The 13,854-nt window shown below is 45.5% G+C and overlaps 1 protein-coding gene across 3 annotated transcripts in view; it reads left to right on the top strand.

Moving 5' to 3' along the window:
* The window catches only part of LOC111864611, a 629,006-nt gene that overhangs the window by 256,250 nt on the left and 358,902 nt on the right, over window positions 1–13,854 (top strand). For all 3 annotated transcript variants that reach the window (XM_023851980.2, XM_023851979.2, XM_023851978.2), the window contains exon 7: window positions 113–338. In XM_023851980.2, coding sequence (XP_023707748.1) covers window positions 113–338 — 226 coding nt within the window. The remainder of the gene's footprint in view (window positions 1–112; window positions 339–13,854) is intronic.

Here is a 13,854-nt window from a genome sequence, read left to right as displayed (position 1 = left end):
TATATATATATATATCTGATAAACCGTGTATAGTACTTTCTGTCAGGAGTATACTTCTTTATCAAAAGAGGCATTCCATGTAAAGTCACTTGCACCTGTCCTGTTCTTGCAGTCGCGAGTGGGTCGGGGTGCGTGCGTGACACCAACAGGAGGCAGTGGCAGTAGCAGTAGCAGTAATAGTGGCAGTGGTGCCAACACCCGGAGTTACAACACCAGCACCGGAGCAGCGCCTGTGAGCCGGAAACTCCGCACCGGGAAGCTCCCACCGACCGGTGAACATCCTCCTCCAGCGACAGAAGCGGCTGGGGCCACCACAGCGCAGATTCCCCTCGAAAAAGGTAAGGAATTGCACCAGCGGCATACTACTGACAGTGGGAGGGAGGGAGATATGGGATTCTTACGGCGATATAGAGGGGATGTGACTCCATGTAGCGTGGTAAAAGTTTACTGACGTTTCGGAGCCGCGTGCCTTGTTCCCCTGTGCTCTTCTCCTGCTAGGTCATTAGACCCATCGATCAGTGCCCTTTTCAGGGTACCGATTCAGGCCTATTAAAGCCTCATTCCCCTTCAGCTTATCCTCCTCCGCGCTGTTTCTCCCCACTCCCTGCCATTGGTTCTTTGTCTTTTGTTCCACCCACTCTGTCGGCGAAATAGGCTCAAAAGGTCATTGTTTCCTTACTATATCGCTCCTGTCCTCCTACTACCCACTGGTTCACTCTCATATCTCTACTTTTCTGGAGCAGGGATAGCGCAGTCGGTATAGCGACTGGCTACGGGCTTTATGACAGAGTGGTGGCAGTTCGAGTCCCGGGAGGGTCAAGAATTTTCTATTCTCCAGTCGTCCAGACCAGCTCTGGGGCCCACCCTACTTCCTATCCAATGGGAACCGGGGTCTCTTTCAGCCGGGGCGTGAAGCTGACCACTGACCTCCAGCTAGTGCCGATGTCAACAAAATGTGGATCTATACATCCACTCCTCCATATGCCTTCTTGGCGTAGTGCTTAATTAGTTAAGCACAGGAACAGCTTTACCCCCCCCCTTGGCACTACAGCCCCATTGGGCGTAGCCCTACCTCCATGAACTCCGTTCACTTCGGTTTTTCTCGATCTTACACATACGGTAGGACTTCTTGGGCGAGTGATCAGCTCGTCGCAAGGCCTCTATCTGTAGACAAACACAGAAAAACGCACACAAACCTCCATGCCCTGAGTGGGATTCGAATACACGATTCCGGTTTCCAAGAGAGCGAAGACAGTGCATGCCGTAGACCGCTCGGCTACCGTGACCGGCAGCTTTACCTTTACTGTACCTTTTTAATGATCACTTTACTTAAAGACCTCAGTGAACCTTTTGGAGCCCTTTTCACATTCTGATGGAAGTCAAAGGGGTGCGATGTACTTATATAATATGTATGTTGGTATGTATGTAAATTCAGTAAATTTATTCTAATTTCTTAATTGGAAACGTTGTATAGCCATTTGACTTTGCGAGGAAACTTCGGATTGTGCGGAAGATTGGTCATCTATCCATGTAAACCTGTATTATTGTGAGGATTAGTGTCTTGTGCTATGATCATATCGTGTAATTTGGTAGATAGGTGCCAGCGTTTCTGAGGAACTTGCTGCATCCATCCACTTTAAGAAGGCGGAAGCAGGTTCCTCCGAAACGCCGATATCCATCTACCAAACTACATGGCGTCACATCACAGAAGACAGTAATACTAGTTGGTAGTCTCTCTCTTGAGACCCACGAAACTCTTCCTCTATTACAGTGTTACTTTGAAGGTATTCTTATCGCGTAACGGTTTATTTGTCAGTGACTCTACAGCCCTTTTGTTGCACTTCGGCCGCTTTCCAGTTTCTTGATATTTTACACAGTCGGTAGGACTCCGAGGACGGGGATCAGCCCGTCGCAACGCCACTACCCACACACACACACACACAGGATAGCACAAACACAGAATAAATGCAAACAGATATCAATGCCACACGTGGGATTCGAGCCCACGATCCCAGCGTTCCAACGAGCGAAAACTGTTCATGCCTTAGACCGCGCGGCCACTGCGATCGGCTGTGATCGTGTATAGTACCATCTTCGGGGGCACGCGGTAGCGTAGTTGGTTAAGGGGCTATGCTAAAAGCCGGAACGTCTCGGGTTCAAGTTCCGATGAGGTCATTGAGCACCTAATCCTTCCAGCTGCACTATGGCCCTGGGGTCGACTCAGCCTCTAACAGAAATGAGTATCAGGAATTAAATAATTTTCCTACGGAGTAAAGCGCGGTCGGCGCATAAGGCTGACAACCTTACCGCCATCTTTGAGCCGATTGTCTAGATAATGTGGGACCCTCAATGTCCCACAACTCTATGGGCCTTCGCGGCCTGGTACGGGGATAGCTTTACTTTTTAAGTACCATCTTCAAGGCGATGGTTTATTACGAGTATAAAATGCAAGAAGGTGATTGATTCGTTCCTGTACAAGATGATTGATTAGCTGGGTTCATGTCAGGTGTAGGTATGAATATACTGGCAGGAAACTGTAGTGTGAACCCCCCAATTAAGTATACTTCGGGTGAGAAACAGTTACTTCATCATGACACTGGGAACATCCTTCACGGCAGGCGATATCAGCTGACAGTGATTGGGAGGGTCGTGATATAAGTGTCTTCCAACAACGGCTCGCGACCTGAATTGGAATCTGCTGTCGCGTGGGGAGTTAGTGAGATCGGGAAGAATTTTCGGAAGGCTCTTTTAATGCACCGTTTGTTTCTTCAGAGTACACAAAATGTATTCCAATATTGCAGAACAAATTGCCCAGAATCAACACTTTCTGTAAACCTGTAGGTGAACGGCGTCGATACTGCTGTATGTAACCTACTTCGACTTTCATCCGGCAGCAATTTACAGTCGTCGGTTTAGAAAGTAAGAGTAAACGTGTCCGTGTGCTTAACTGATTAAGCACCATTCCGAGGAAACTTATAGGGCAATAGAGGTATAGCTCGACCATTCTTGACGTCGGCACTAGATGGAGGTGAGTGGTCAGCTTAACGCCCCGGCCGCTTAACTGCCAGAGAAAGATCCTCCGTACCGATTGGATAGGAGGTTGAGTGGACACCAGAGTCGACCTGGGCGATGTGGGGGAAGAAAGAAAGCTCTTGCCTCCGCCTAGAATCGAACGCTGACCGTCCAGTCCTTAACCCGTCGCTATGCCGACTGAAACGTCAGACTAACTTAACTACCGTCTCGTAGCCGTCAACGTAATATGAACCTGTGGATCGGGATTTTCTGTTTTGGCACACTTTGGTCGGGTTCCAGCAGGAATGTGTTGGAAACCAGTGCCTCGCGTCGTGTTTTACAGGAAGCAGCACAAGGTTCTGCGATGGATTCGAAAATAAAATCTGCAGATCAGCTTTGCTACCAGTTGCTGTTTTCCTCACTATCTGCTTGTCAGCATGATACGATGGGCTGCGACAGGACAGCCGTTTCCATGTCGCAGATGTCATTATGTTTCTTCTAATGCAGGTAATCAGTACGAGACATTCGGCAGCTGTAATGCGGTTCGTGAATATTTTTGTAAGATTATTGGGGTGCCTCTATACGTAGGTGTAACAGGTAACAATCCTCCGCGTTGCAGTGCGCATGCACGTTCCGCTGGGAATGAGATCCAAGTTCGAAAGCCCTTTGAGGAAAGTGTGTGAACCTGAGAGGGAGGATTTAACAGGAGACTGGAGAAAATTGCATAACGAGAAGCTTCATGATTTGTAGTCTTCCCAAGATGTTATTACGGTTATCAGTTCGAGGAACATGACGTAGGCTGATTGTGTCGCACCCATGAGGGATGTAGGAAATCCATGTTGGAGACGCAGGTGTAGCTTTGAGGGTAATATTAAAGTGGATTTAAGGAAATGGGGTTTGACGGTGTTGTGGACTTGATTTAGTTGCCTCAAGATAGGGACGAGCGTCAGGCTCTTGTGGACATGGTAATTAACCTCCGAGTTACCTAAAGGACAGAGAATTTCTTGACGAGCTGAGCGAGTCTCGGCTTCAGAAGAAACACTGCTGCAGATTGTGGCTTCGTTCGTTATTGACGTAACTGAAAATAGAAATGTAAGCGCGAGACGTTTCGGGTGTAGTGGTAAAGTTCTCCCTGTGCTCAACGAATTAAGCACTACGCCATGAAGGCGTATGGCGGAGTGGATGTATAGATCCACATTTTCTTGACCTCGGCACTAACTGGAGGTGAGTGGTCAGCTTCACGCCTCTGCCGCTTTAGCCCCGGAGAAAGAGACCCCGGTACCCATTGTATAAGAGGTTGGGTGGTCCGGACAATTTCGAGAATAGAAAAATCTTGACCCTACCGGGGTTCGAACTCCGGCTCCTTATTCGTCCAGCCCGTAACCAGTCGCTATACCGACTACGCTACTACGGCTCCTTTGGGTATAGTGTTCTTTATTTAATGTATATTAAGAAGATTAAAATATCATTGTGTAGAGACGAGCTCTACTTGAATGGTAACTTGCGTTGGATTTTATGCAGGTCCTGTAAAAATATTATGACATTCAGCGGGGTTTCAAGCAACCGAGAACTAATTCGCTGAATTGTATTATTTTTTTTTTTTCCTGTGGCGCTGCAGCCCCAATTTGGGCTTAGGCCTACCTCCATGAAACTCTCCGTTTCACTTCGGTGTACTAGTTCTTACACATACGGTAGGACTCCTTGGGCAAGTGATCAGCTCGTCGCAAGGCCTCTACCTGTAGACAAACACAGAAAAACGCGCACAAACATCCATGCCCTGAGTGGGATTTGAACCCACGGTCCTGGCTTCCAAGCGAGCGAAGCCAGTGCATGCCTTAGACCGCTCGGCTACCGTGACCGGCCGCTGAATTGTATACCCCTCAATATTTTACTTGTGAGAGTAGCAGGAGTCGCTTTGTGGGAGGGTGGGTTCATAGCTCTGAGAAGGACTGACGCAGAGAATTTGGCACGTATCCCAGAAACTAATGGGGGAAATCGTGGCCTAGTTGATGCACTACCGATCAATTTGTGACTACGCAGTTTTGTAGATGTTGGCACAACTCCAACTGGATTCATTGACTCTTTTCTATACCATAAAACGTCTTAACATAGATTGCTATCGCTATTGTTGCGACCTTAATTTGTAGTTGTTTGATTGTCTGTTTGTTTAGTCTCTTCATTAATCTGCGGCATGTCTATTTATAGATGTTTACCTCATATCGATATGGATAATATTTGTTGTTTATGTCAGCCATAAAAAACCTTGGTCGGACATTTTTTACGATTTCTCAAAAACAGATAAGCGTTACGAAATGTTTATTGAAACACTAAGATCTGTTGTAGGTTGAAGTAATTTATGCCGCAGTGTGAGGTGAAACTATAGAATGTTTTAGATTGTCAGTGCTTTTCATTTATTCGTACATTTCTTCCCCTCTGTATTGGCATGGATAACGGGAATAATATATTAAGCTTACGTAGCCATACATAAGATATGAGGTTCAGATGACAGTAATACTCATGTTGTCTTCTGGATACTGACATCATATAGTATGGTAATTCGGAGGCTGTCTCAGTTTCCAGATAGAAAAACTTCTCGACAAGCCACTGTATTGAATAACAATAGTAATGGGTCCTGGGGGTAAAACGACCGAGGGGGTCGGAGTTCGAGTCCCGGTAGCGTCAAGAATTTTCTGTTCTCCACGTCGTCCAGACCGGCTCTGGGTCCTACCCACCTTCCTATCCTATGGGTACTGGGGGCTCTTTCCCGGGATTAAAGCGGCCAAGGCTGATCACTCACCTCCAACTAGTGCCGAGGTGAAGAAAATGTGGATCTATACATCCGCTCCCCCATACACCTTCATGGCGTAGTGCTTAATTAGTTAAGCACAGGGACAACTTTACGCTTCGTTTACAAAAAGAATATTGTAATGTATTCGGGGTTCCGGATTACATAATTGGATTTATTGGCACTTCTTAGCAATTACAATCCATTATGACAGCTCACAATCTATGACTGTTTACGACTGTTCACACCTTGAACTGCCTTCTGACTTAATTACGACTGCTTTTATAACTCCCACGCTGCCAGAATATAGGTCACCATCTTGGACAGTTCTTCTGTTATTCAGCCTTATCCGTTGACACGGGAATCCGTGTTTAGCGACTTGCTACGTAGCAACGTGTCTTCGTTGCTATTCGTTGCAGCGGGAACGTGATTTCCGAGCCGTTGCTTAACAGTGGACGGCCTCTCCACTATTCCGAATTTTAGGCGATACTTACCGAGCCGTTGCCTAGCAATGGATTATTCCGTCACAGTATATTAGAGGCCAAGTTCATGATTTGGGAGGTCTGAATGTCGAAGTTTGAAACGGTCACAAGGAGCAACTGTAATGCGAGTGTGCCATCCTTTGGCTTCCAGTTGTTTTGTTAAGGCTGCTTCAAAAACTTTTCATTGGATTGATAAACATGTTCTCAAAGAGACGTAATGGCGTACGGGATTACGGAACATATTAAATTTGAGTATATATTCTTTCCTCTGCTTTCAGCTACCTGAATGGTCAGTTTAGCAAATCGTGTTCTCATTGCACGTATTGTTCTTTTCTTTTTATCACTGCTCATTACATGCATCTCGCATTTGCTTATTTGAAAGTGAACAGAAGTGGAAAGACGCACTCCATTCCGAAGTGACGTGCCAGTTTTGCGAAACTCTGTACACAGTCTTTCTTATTTATTGTGGATGTAGTCCTGTTGACGAATATAGTTAGTAGTAAGGATGCTACACCGCTCAAGGTCATACATTCAATAGCAGATACAGATTTTCACAGTGTACAGAGCAATTTTGTCGAATTTTCTTCAACATACACAAGCTACTAATGGGGTACATAGGCCTACGTCGATATATATATATATATTTCTTTAACAACTAACCTCTTTAAATCAGTGTTATAACTTTAAATTCGTGCTTACTTTACGTAAGTAAGTAAAATAAAGTTGTCCATGTGCTTATCTAATTAAGCACTATCACATGCAGGCGTATGTGGGAGTGGATGTAGAGATCCACGTTTTCTTGACCTCAGCACCAGCTTGAGTTAAGTGAACGCTATACCCTAGGTGAAGGAGCCCCCGGTACCCATTGGATAGGAGCCTGGTTGGGCCCCCAAAACCGGTCTGGACGACATGCAGAAGACCCCACCGGGACTCGAACTGCGACTCCTCGGTCATCCAGCCCGTAGCCAGGCGCTATACCGACTGCGCTGTCCCTGCTCCAGCCTTCCTGTAAGGAGCTTATTAAAAATCCAAGTCGCTCGACGAGTATTTTGCTGACATTCCATCGGAATGTTTGCGTAGGACCAAAAAAAAAAAAAAGAATTGGACTGCCGGACAAAAGAAACATGACATTAATTTTCTGAGTTCATTTTGCGCTGCACATAAACTATCTATCTACGGCTGTACAACTCTTTGTTGACCTAGTCCGTTTTTTGAGTTTCTTGATCTTTTACACAGTCGGTAGGACTCCTTAACGGGGTATGGGCCCGTCGGAAGACCGCTACCTCCACAGAGAACAACAGAAACAGACTATACGCACACAGACATCCATGCCTCAAGTGGGATTCGAGCCCACGATCCCAATGTTTGAGCGGGCGAAGACAGTTCATACCTTAGACCGCGCGGCCACTGTAATCAGCACTGCACATAAATACATCACAATAAAACTGCATGCAATTTGAAGAATGTAGTGATGTAAACGCACTTACGAGTATTGACTGAGTCTGAGGATGGTAATTAAGCGTCTGGCACTATCCTTGCGATACAAATTAGTGTGCGGTGTCAAATGCATAAGTGAAGTCTATTAGCAAGCATGATGTCCCTTCGGGATTGTCGGCTTTCGGAACGTGATTGACGCAACTGTTACGTTCACAATTAGTCACAGTTGATCGGTGAATCAGTAAACCTGTGGCAGGAGTAAATCATTTCCCTGTTTAAAATGGGGAGGTTATCTACCTTAAAGGTGAAGACCCTGTGGAATTATGAAGGTACACAGGAGCGTGGAGTTAAATCTCAACATCAGATGAATTGTTTGGCTGGCTGTTACTCTCCCCACAGCTAATCAAAATTTGTAATTAGGCTCCGAAGGGAACCTTCGACTTCGCTGAACACCAAGGGACCGAGTTGTTTGAATGGCGTTGATCGATATCTTCTTGACCCAAACTGCATGCTGGCTGGCCTCTCCGACACGAGCTTTGTCTTCTTCCCTTGACCTGTGTGTAGGACTTCGACCTCAGACAGACGCCCCTCGTGCGGAACATACGCACTCGATCTGGTTCATGGTGGCCGTTATTTCTTTCTTTCAAATTTTACTGCCATTTAATTTATAGTCGCTGATCACAGTGGCCACGCGGTTTAAGGCATGAAATGTCTTCGCTCGCTCGAACTCTCTCATCATGGGTTCGAATCCCACTCAAGGCATGGATATTTGTTTGCGTTTGTTCTGTGTTTGTGTGTAGGTAGCGGCCTTGCGACGGGCTGATCATTTATCCAAGGAGTCCTACCGACTGTCTAAGAATAAGAAACTGAAGTTAAAGGAAGCGTTTCACGGATACCCTGTGCTCCAGGTGGGAGCAGCAGGAATAAAGGTAGTGTATTCTGTTCCTTCAGAGGAAGGTTGTTTGTTCCCTTTTTCGCGCGACTTGTGGCGAACTGTCTCAGTGACATAACAGTGCATTGTGTTTGGGTGCAGTGTTCCAAGGGCAGGAGGTGTTGATTATGCTCAGATGGCCTAAAAGAATCACATGCTCCCCAGAAGACGATACTTGTTCGCTGCTTGGAACTTGTTCTTCTAATTTTACGAGGCTCCCAATAATCTCAGACTGTATAGCGTCGAATTGTGATAAGTTGATTGGTCAGTGAAGAATTGGAAAGTCTGTGGGAGGAAGTGGTCTTGGTCTGAGCGAGGTTTTATGTCGACGTTTGCCTGGAACGGCTAAGAGGAAAACAAATCAAACTCCGTGGTCTGTAGTCCGCAAGTTAACTATACCAACCGAGCGACTGCCGCTTGTCGGCGAAGTTAGTGCCAACTTTAGCGAATAGAGGATGTCGCGTGGTCAGCGCAACGAATTCTCACGGCCGTTAATTTCGGTTTTCTAGACCGGAGCCGCTATTTCCTTGAAATAGCTCCTCAGTTATCCTCACGAGGCCGAGTGGACCCCGATTCTAGAACCACTACTTCGCAGAAAATCTGGTAGCGCCGGGAATCGAACCCGGACCTCTGGATCTGTAGCCAGGAACTCTGACCACAGGATATTCCGTGCCCCGGCCGAGGTTCGAAACGAGCACGCCCCGAACACAAGCTGCATGAATCGGTTTGATAAGGAGGCGAATAGCTGCCGCTCTCTGCAGCAGGTGCTCAGATAACCGAGATATTTCCTGCTGAAGCTCATCACTACATCACGAAATCCTTCCGCCGGACCCTGTCCAGATCTAATTCAGTTCAGTACAGATTACCACATAGTATTATTTGAAATCCGTTATAATATTGTATTCTTTTCTACATACACGTATACGTCTTCCGAATGACCTCTTATATGAAATTTATTATGTATTTCGCGTTTCTACAATGCGCATTACGTGTCCGGACCACATTATCGGTCTTTTAATCACTCTAACGATATTAAGCGAAGGGTAGTATACACGTCATGACAATCCTGCCTCTCATTTAGGTCTCCCCGGCCCTCCCTAGTGTCTGCTGACCAAATTTTACGCCCATGTAAAATAGTGGATAAGTTTCATTTTTTATTTATTTATTTGGAAAGGTGTAAAAATTAAATGATTCAAAACTGAAAGCGAGAACGAATTTCTTCGTTGTGCTCCTTTTTATTACCTCATAAATAGATCATTTATTATCGTATAGCTGAAGCGGTTAGTCGCTGGCTTCTCACCGCGGCGGCCCGGGTCTGATCAAGTGGGATTTGTGGTGGACAAAGTGGGGCTGGGGCGGATTTTCTCCGAGTACTTCGGTTTCCATTACCAATCTTCATTCCACCAATTCTCCATCATCATAATCACCTGCGGCAGGTAAAATAGGCCAATCAGTGGCCGCCGTGCCGAGTGGACCCAGTTGGACTCCATCCCCCACTGAGCGAATCGTTTTTACCATGTAGCGTATATGGACATTTTAACTTGGCGAAAGGACTTATTCGTTCTGAAATGTTCATGAACTGTCTGTGAAGACAAACGTTATTACAAACTTATAATACCCTGTCCTTGGAGTGAGGACTTTCACATCTTCCGCGAGGTGCAAATGGATTTTCGTCTCTGCATGAACAGTACTGTTCATTTTCACAGGCACTAATTGAACCCTTTACACCGCAGTGGTTTTAAATCCTGTTTTAATATTGATGATCCGTGATAACTCGGTATCGTATTCAGAAGAAATTAGTGCTTAAATGTTTGAGGTATTTTTCCAGCATTCGTTTTTAGTTGTAGAGAAAACTCACAAAAAGAACTGAGGTTGAATTCGAACCTACTATCTTCCGACTGCGAGTCTCACGAGCTGCTGCTGCATTAACAATAACACACTATCCTTCCGTTTCCGAATTTGGATCTGTTTTTACGAATAAAATGAAATGGAGTGTAACCAGATGAGTCCCTTCTGCTCACAAGTGTTTATACGAAGATTATTCTATTCTTGACCACCAGAAATTAGTAGTTTGTTAGGGACGATAATATAATTACCACGCCATTAACGTGCTGATAACCGTAACATACTGTGTTGTTTGCTTTCTAACCTAAAAAGAGCAGCATCTGGTTAAATAACTCCCTACGCCTTTTTACAGCTATAGCCACCTGGCATTGCGTTGTAAACAGTGCAATCTGCAAACAGGTTTTAATTGGTTGAAGTCTACCTACCACTGTGTACCTTCAGCAGAACTCGTATGTCGCCTTCATGTTCTCCTTCTGCTCTTCAGCGGAAGAAAACATTGGAACATATTGGACAGTTACATTTCTGGCTAGTAATAAATGAAATGTCGGTTTTTTGTTTGTATCTTTGTTCTTTCGACTACTGGAGTTGCAGAACGTCGAGTTACCTAAGGCTTATGACAGGAAGACAGAACTTCAGGCGGTACTGGTGTGAGCCTGTCAGGAGAGCCGGTGTGGGTTCTTGTTTCGAAACTGGAGCCTGCAGAATTTGGAGCTCGAGTGCTACTTCCCTGTGAACTTGGGTCACGTGGCTCTTCCGACCTAAGGGAGAAAGTTTCTAGAAACAGTCGTTTGCCATTCTCTTTTAGGTCACCAGTTCTTGTGGTGGAATGTTTAGCACTGCTTCTTAATATTTGGGAAGGCTCGGGTGGGTAGTCCCCTGCTTCTCACCGCTGCGGCCCGGGTTAGATCCCAGGTATGCCACGTGGGATTTGTGGTAGACAAATTGGCACTGGGGCAGGTTTTCTCAGAGTACTTCGGTTTCCCCTGCCAGTTCTCAATCTATCAAATGCCCCATGCTCATCTATCATCCGTGGTTGGTACAGTAGACCAATTAGTGGCCGACACCAAGTGGACTCAGTCTCATCTCGCCCCACGATATTAAAAAAAAATATTTGAGAGGTCCCAGGTTTAAATCTCGTCTCGGAGACCGGTTCTTCTTCCTGAGAATTTAGTGGTGTTCCTCAGTCCCTCTAGACGAGTGACTGGATAGTACTTAAAATTAGGCCATGACTGTTTCCTTCCATATATTTTCCAGTTCATTATTCACTAACCGTCCCACCCCTCGACACAACACAATCAGGGATAATGATGCTAAATAAACCGTGAATTAATATATCCTTCAGTTATGAATATAATTATAACTCTTCGTTATTCCGACTGAGCTATCCCGGCTTTTAAGGTTTATATGTATAAGCAGAAGTGGGTCTGCGTAAATTTCATTATAATATGCATCCACAACTTTGACTAAAACAAGCTGACCTGAATTTCCAGCTTTATTATGCTGCATGCATACAGCAGTCAGCTGACATTCACTTTGCACAAAAGAGCCACTACAGCATGCCCAAGGTTGGCCATACAACTGCAACGCCTTGTGCTTAGGTATGAATAACACATTTTGTCAAGTTCAGACCAGTCTAGTTGTAATATTACTATCGTTACGAAACTTGTGTTGTCGTGTTTCTGCTACAGTTTATCGGTGTTGCTATGTGGTTAATGGTATCGGGCTGCTGCAATGATAAAATATGGTAATTTTCTGGTTTCCGGAACGTCCAGAAACTAGAAGTTGTACCGAGGCAGTATGTAGAGGTAATATTTATCTTGTATGACGGAGGGACCTAGCCGGCAGCAAGGTCGAAGGTAAGACGAAGTTGTCCCTGTACTTATACATCACGCGATGACGATATCGGGGGGAGTGGAGGTAAAGCTCTGCGCATTCATTTCCGTGCCAGATGCAGTTGGAATAACCGGATTGATTTCTCAGCTAAGAAAAGAGCCCTCGGTATCCTGACTGCTAAATTGCTGCTAGACTTCGCCAGCACAGTGGTTCTTGATTCCGAGTCCCACGAGACTCACGACCAAATTTACTGTCTGGCGGCTCTGGGAGCCTTCAGAACTCTCGATATCTAATTAATATACCTGAGAGCTCTTCTGGGTACCTCACCTTGAAGAAAATTCCCAACGTGCCTAATGCCAATTCCTCTGGTAAAAAGGGTGAAGTTGTGCCTGCGCTTAACTAATTAAGGAGTACACCATGAAGGCGTATGGGGGAGTGGGTGTATAGATTCACGTTTTCTTGGCCTCGGCACTAGTTGGAGGCGAGTGGTCAGCGTCACGTCCCTGCCGCTTTACCCCCGGGGAAGGAGCCCCCCGTACCCATCGGATTGGAGACTTGGTGAACCCCAGAGCCGGTCTGAACGACGTGGAGAAGAGGAAATTCTTGACGCTACCGGGACCCGAACTGCGACCCTTCGGTCGTCCAGCCCGTAGCCAGTCGCTATACCGACTGGTTTATCCCGGCTCCCAATTCCAGTGATAGCAAGCATTAACTAACTCCATGGAGTCGAGTCTTTCTCGAGAATCCAACAGTCGCTCAGCTAGTCAAGAATTTCCCAACATTTTATGGAACCCAAAGTTTCATTGCCGTGGTAACAAGAACCCTCACCCCACCAGTCTCAATTCTGAGCTAGATGAATCCAGTCCGTGTCTTCCCATTCTGTGTCTCTTAAGATACATTTTAATATTATGCTCTCACCTAAGCCTAGGCTTTCTTACTGATATATTTCCTTCTGACTTTCCCACCAAAATCTTGTTTACTTCCTTTTCTCTCCCATGCTTGCTACATACGCTGCTCATCTCACGTTCCGTAACTTGATCATTCTAATTGTACTTGGTGAAGAGTATGAGTTTTGAAGCTCCTCACTGTGCAGTTTTCTGCAGCCTATCCCTATTAATCCCTCTTGGGTCCAAATATTCTCAGCATTTTGTTCTCAGACATCCTCAGTCTATGTTCCTCTCTTAATGTCAGAGACCAAGTTTCACGCCCACACCAAAGTACAGGCAAAATTGTAGTTCTGTAGATTTTAACTTTTATGTTTTTAGACAACAGACGAGGAAAAAAAAAGTTTTTTGGACTGAACGGTAACAAACATCACCCGAAATCATCTGCTCTTAATTTCCCCATACATTTTATGAATGTAATGTGCCCGAAACTAACATACGGTGAAGTATTGCAGACTACGAAGCTCCGCATTATACAATTTTCTGCATCCTTCTAGAGTGCTGGAACCGTTGCTTCAAGTTGAGACTAGGTTGGCTACTGCAGACCAGACCAGTATTGTGTATAGGATGCTCAGAGGAATTAGA

Source organism: Cryptotermes secundus, unplaced genomic scaffold (genome assembly GCF_002891405.2).
Source record: "Cryptotermes secundus unplaced genomic scaffold, Csec_1.0 scaffold7, whole genome shotgun sequence".
Classification (NCBI taxonomy): domain Eukaryota; kingdom Metazoa; phylum Arthropoda; class Insecta; order Blattodea; family Kalotermitidae; genus Cryptotermes; species Cryptotermes secundus.
The sequence above is the reverse complement of the archived record's forward strand: the minus strand, read 5'-3'. Positions and strand labels throughout refer to the sequence as shown.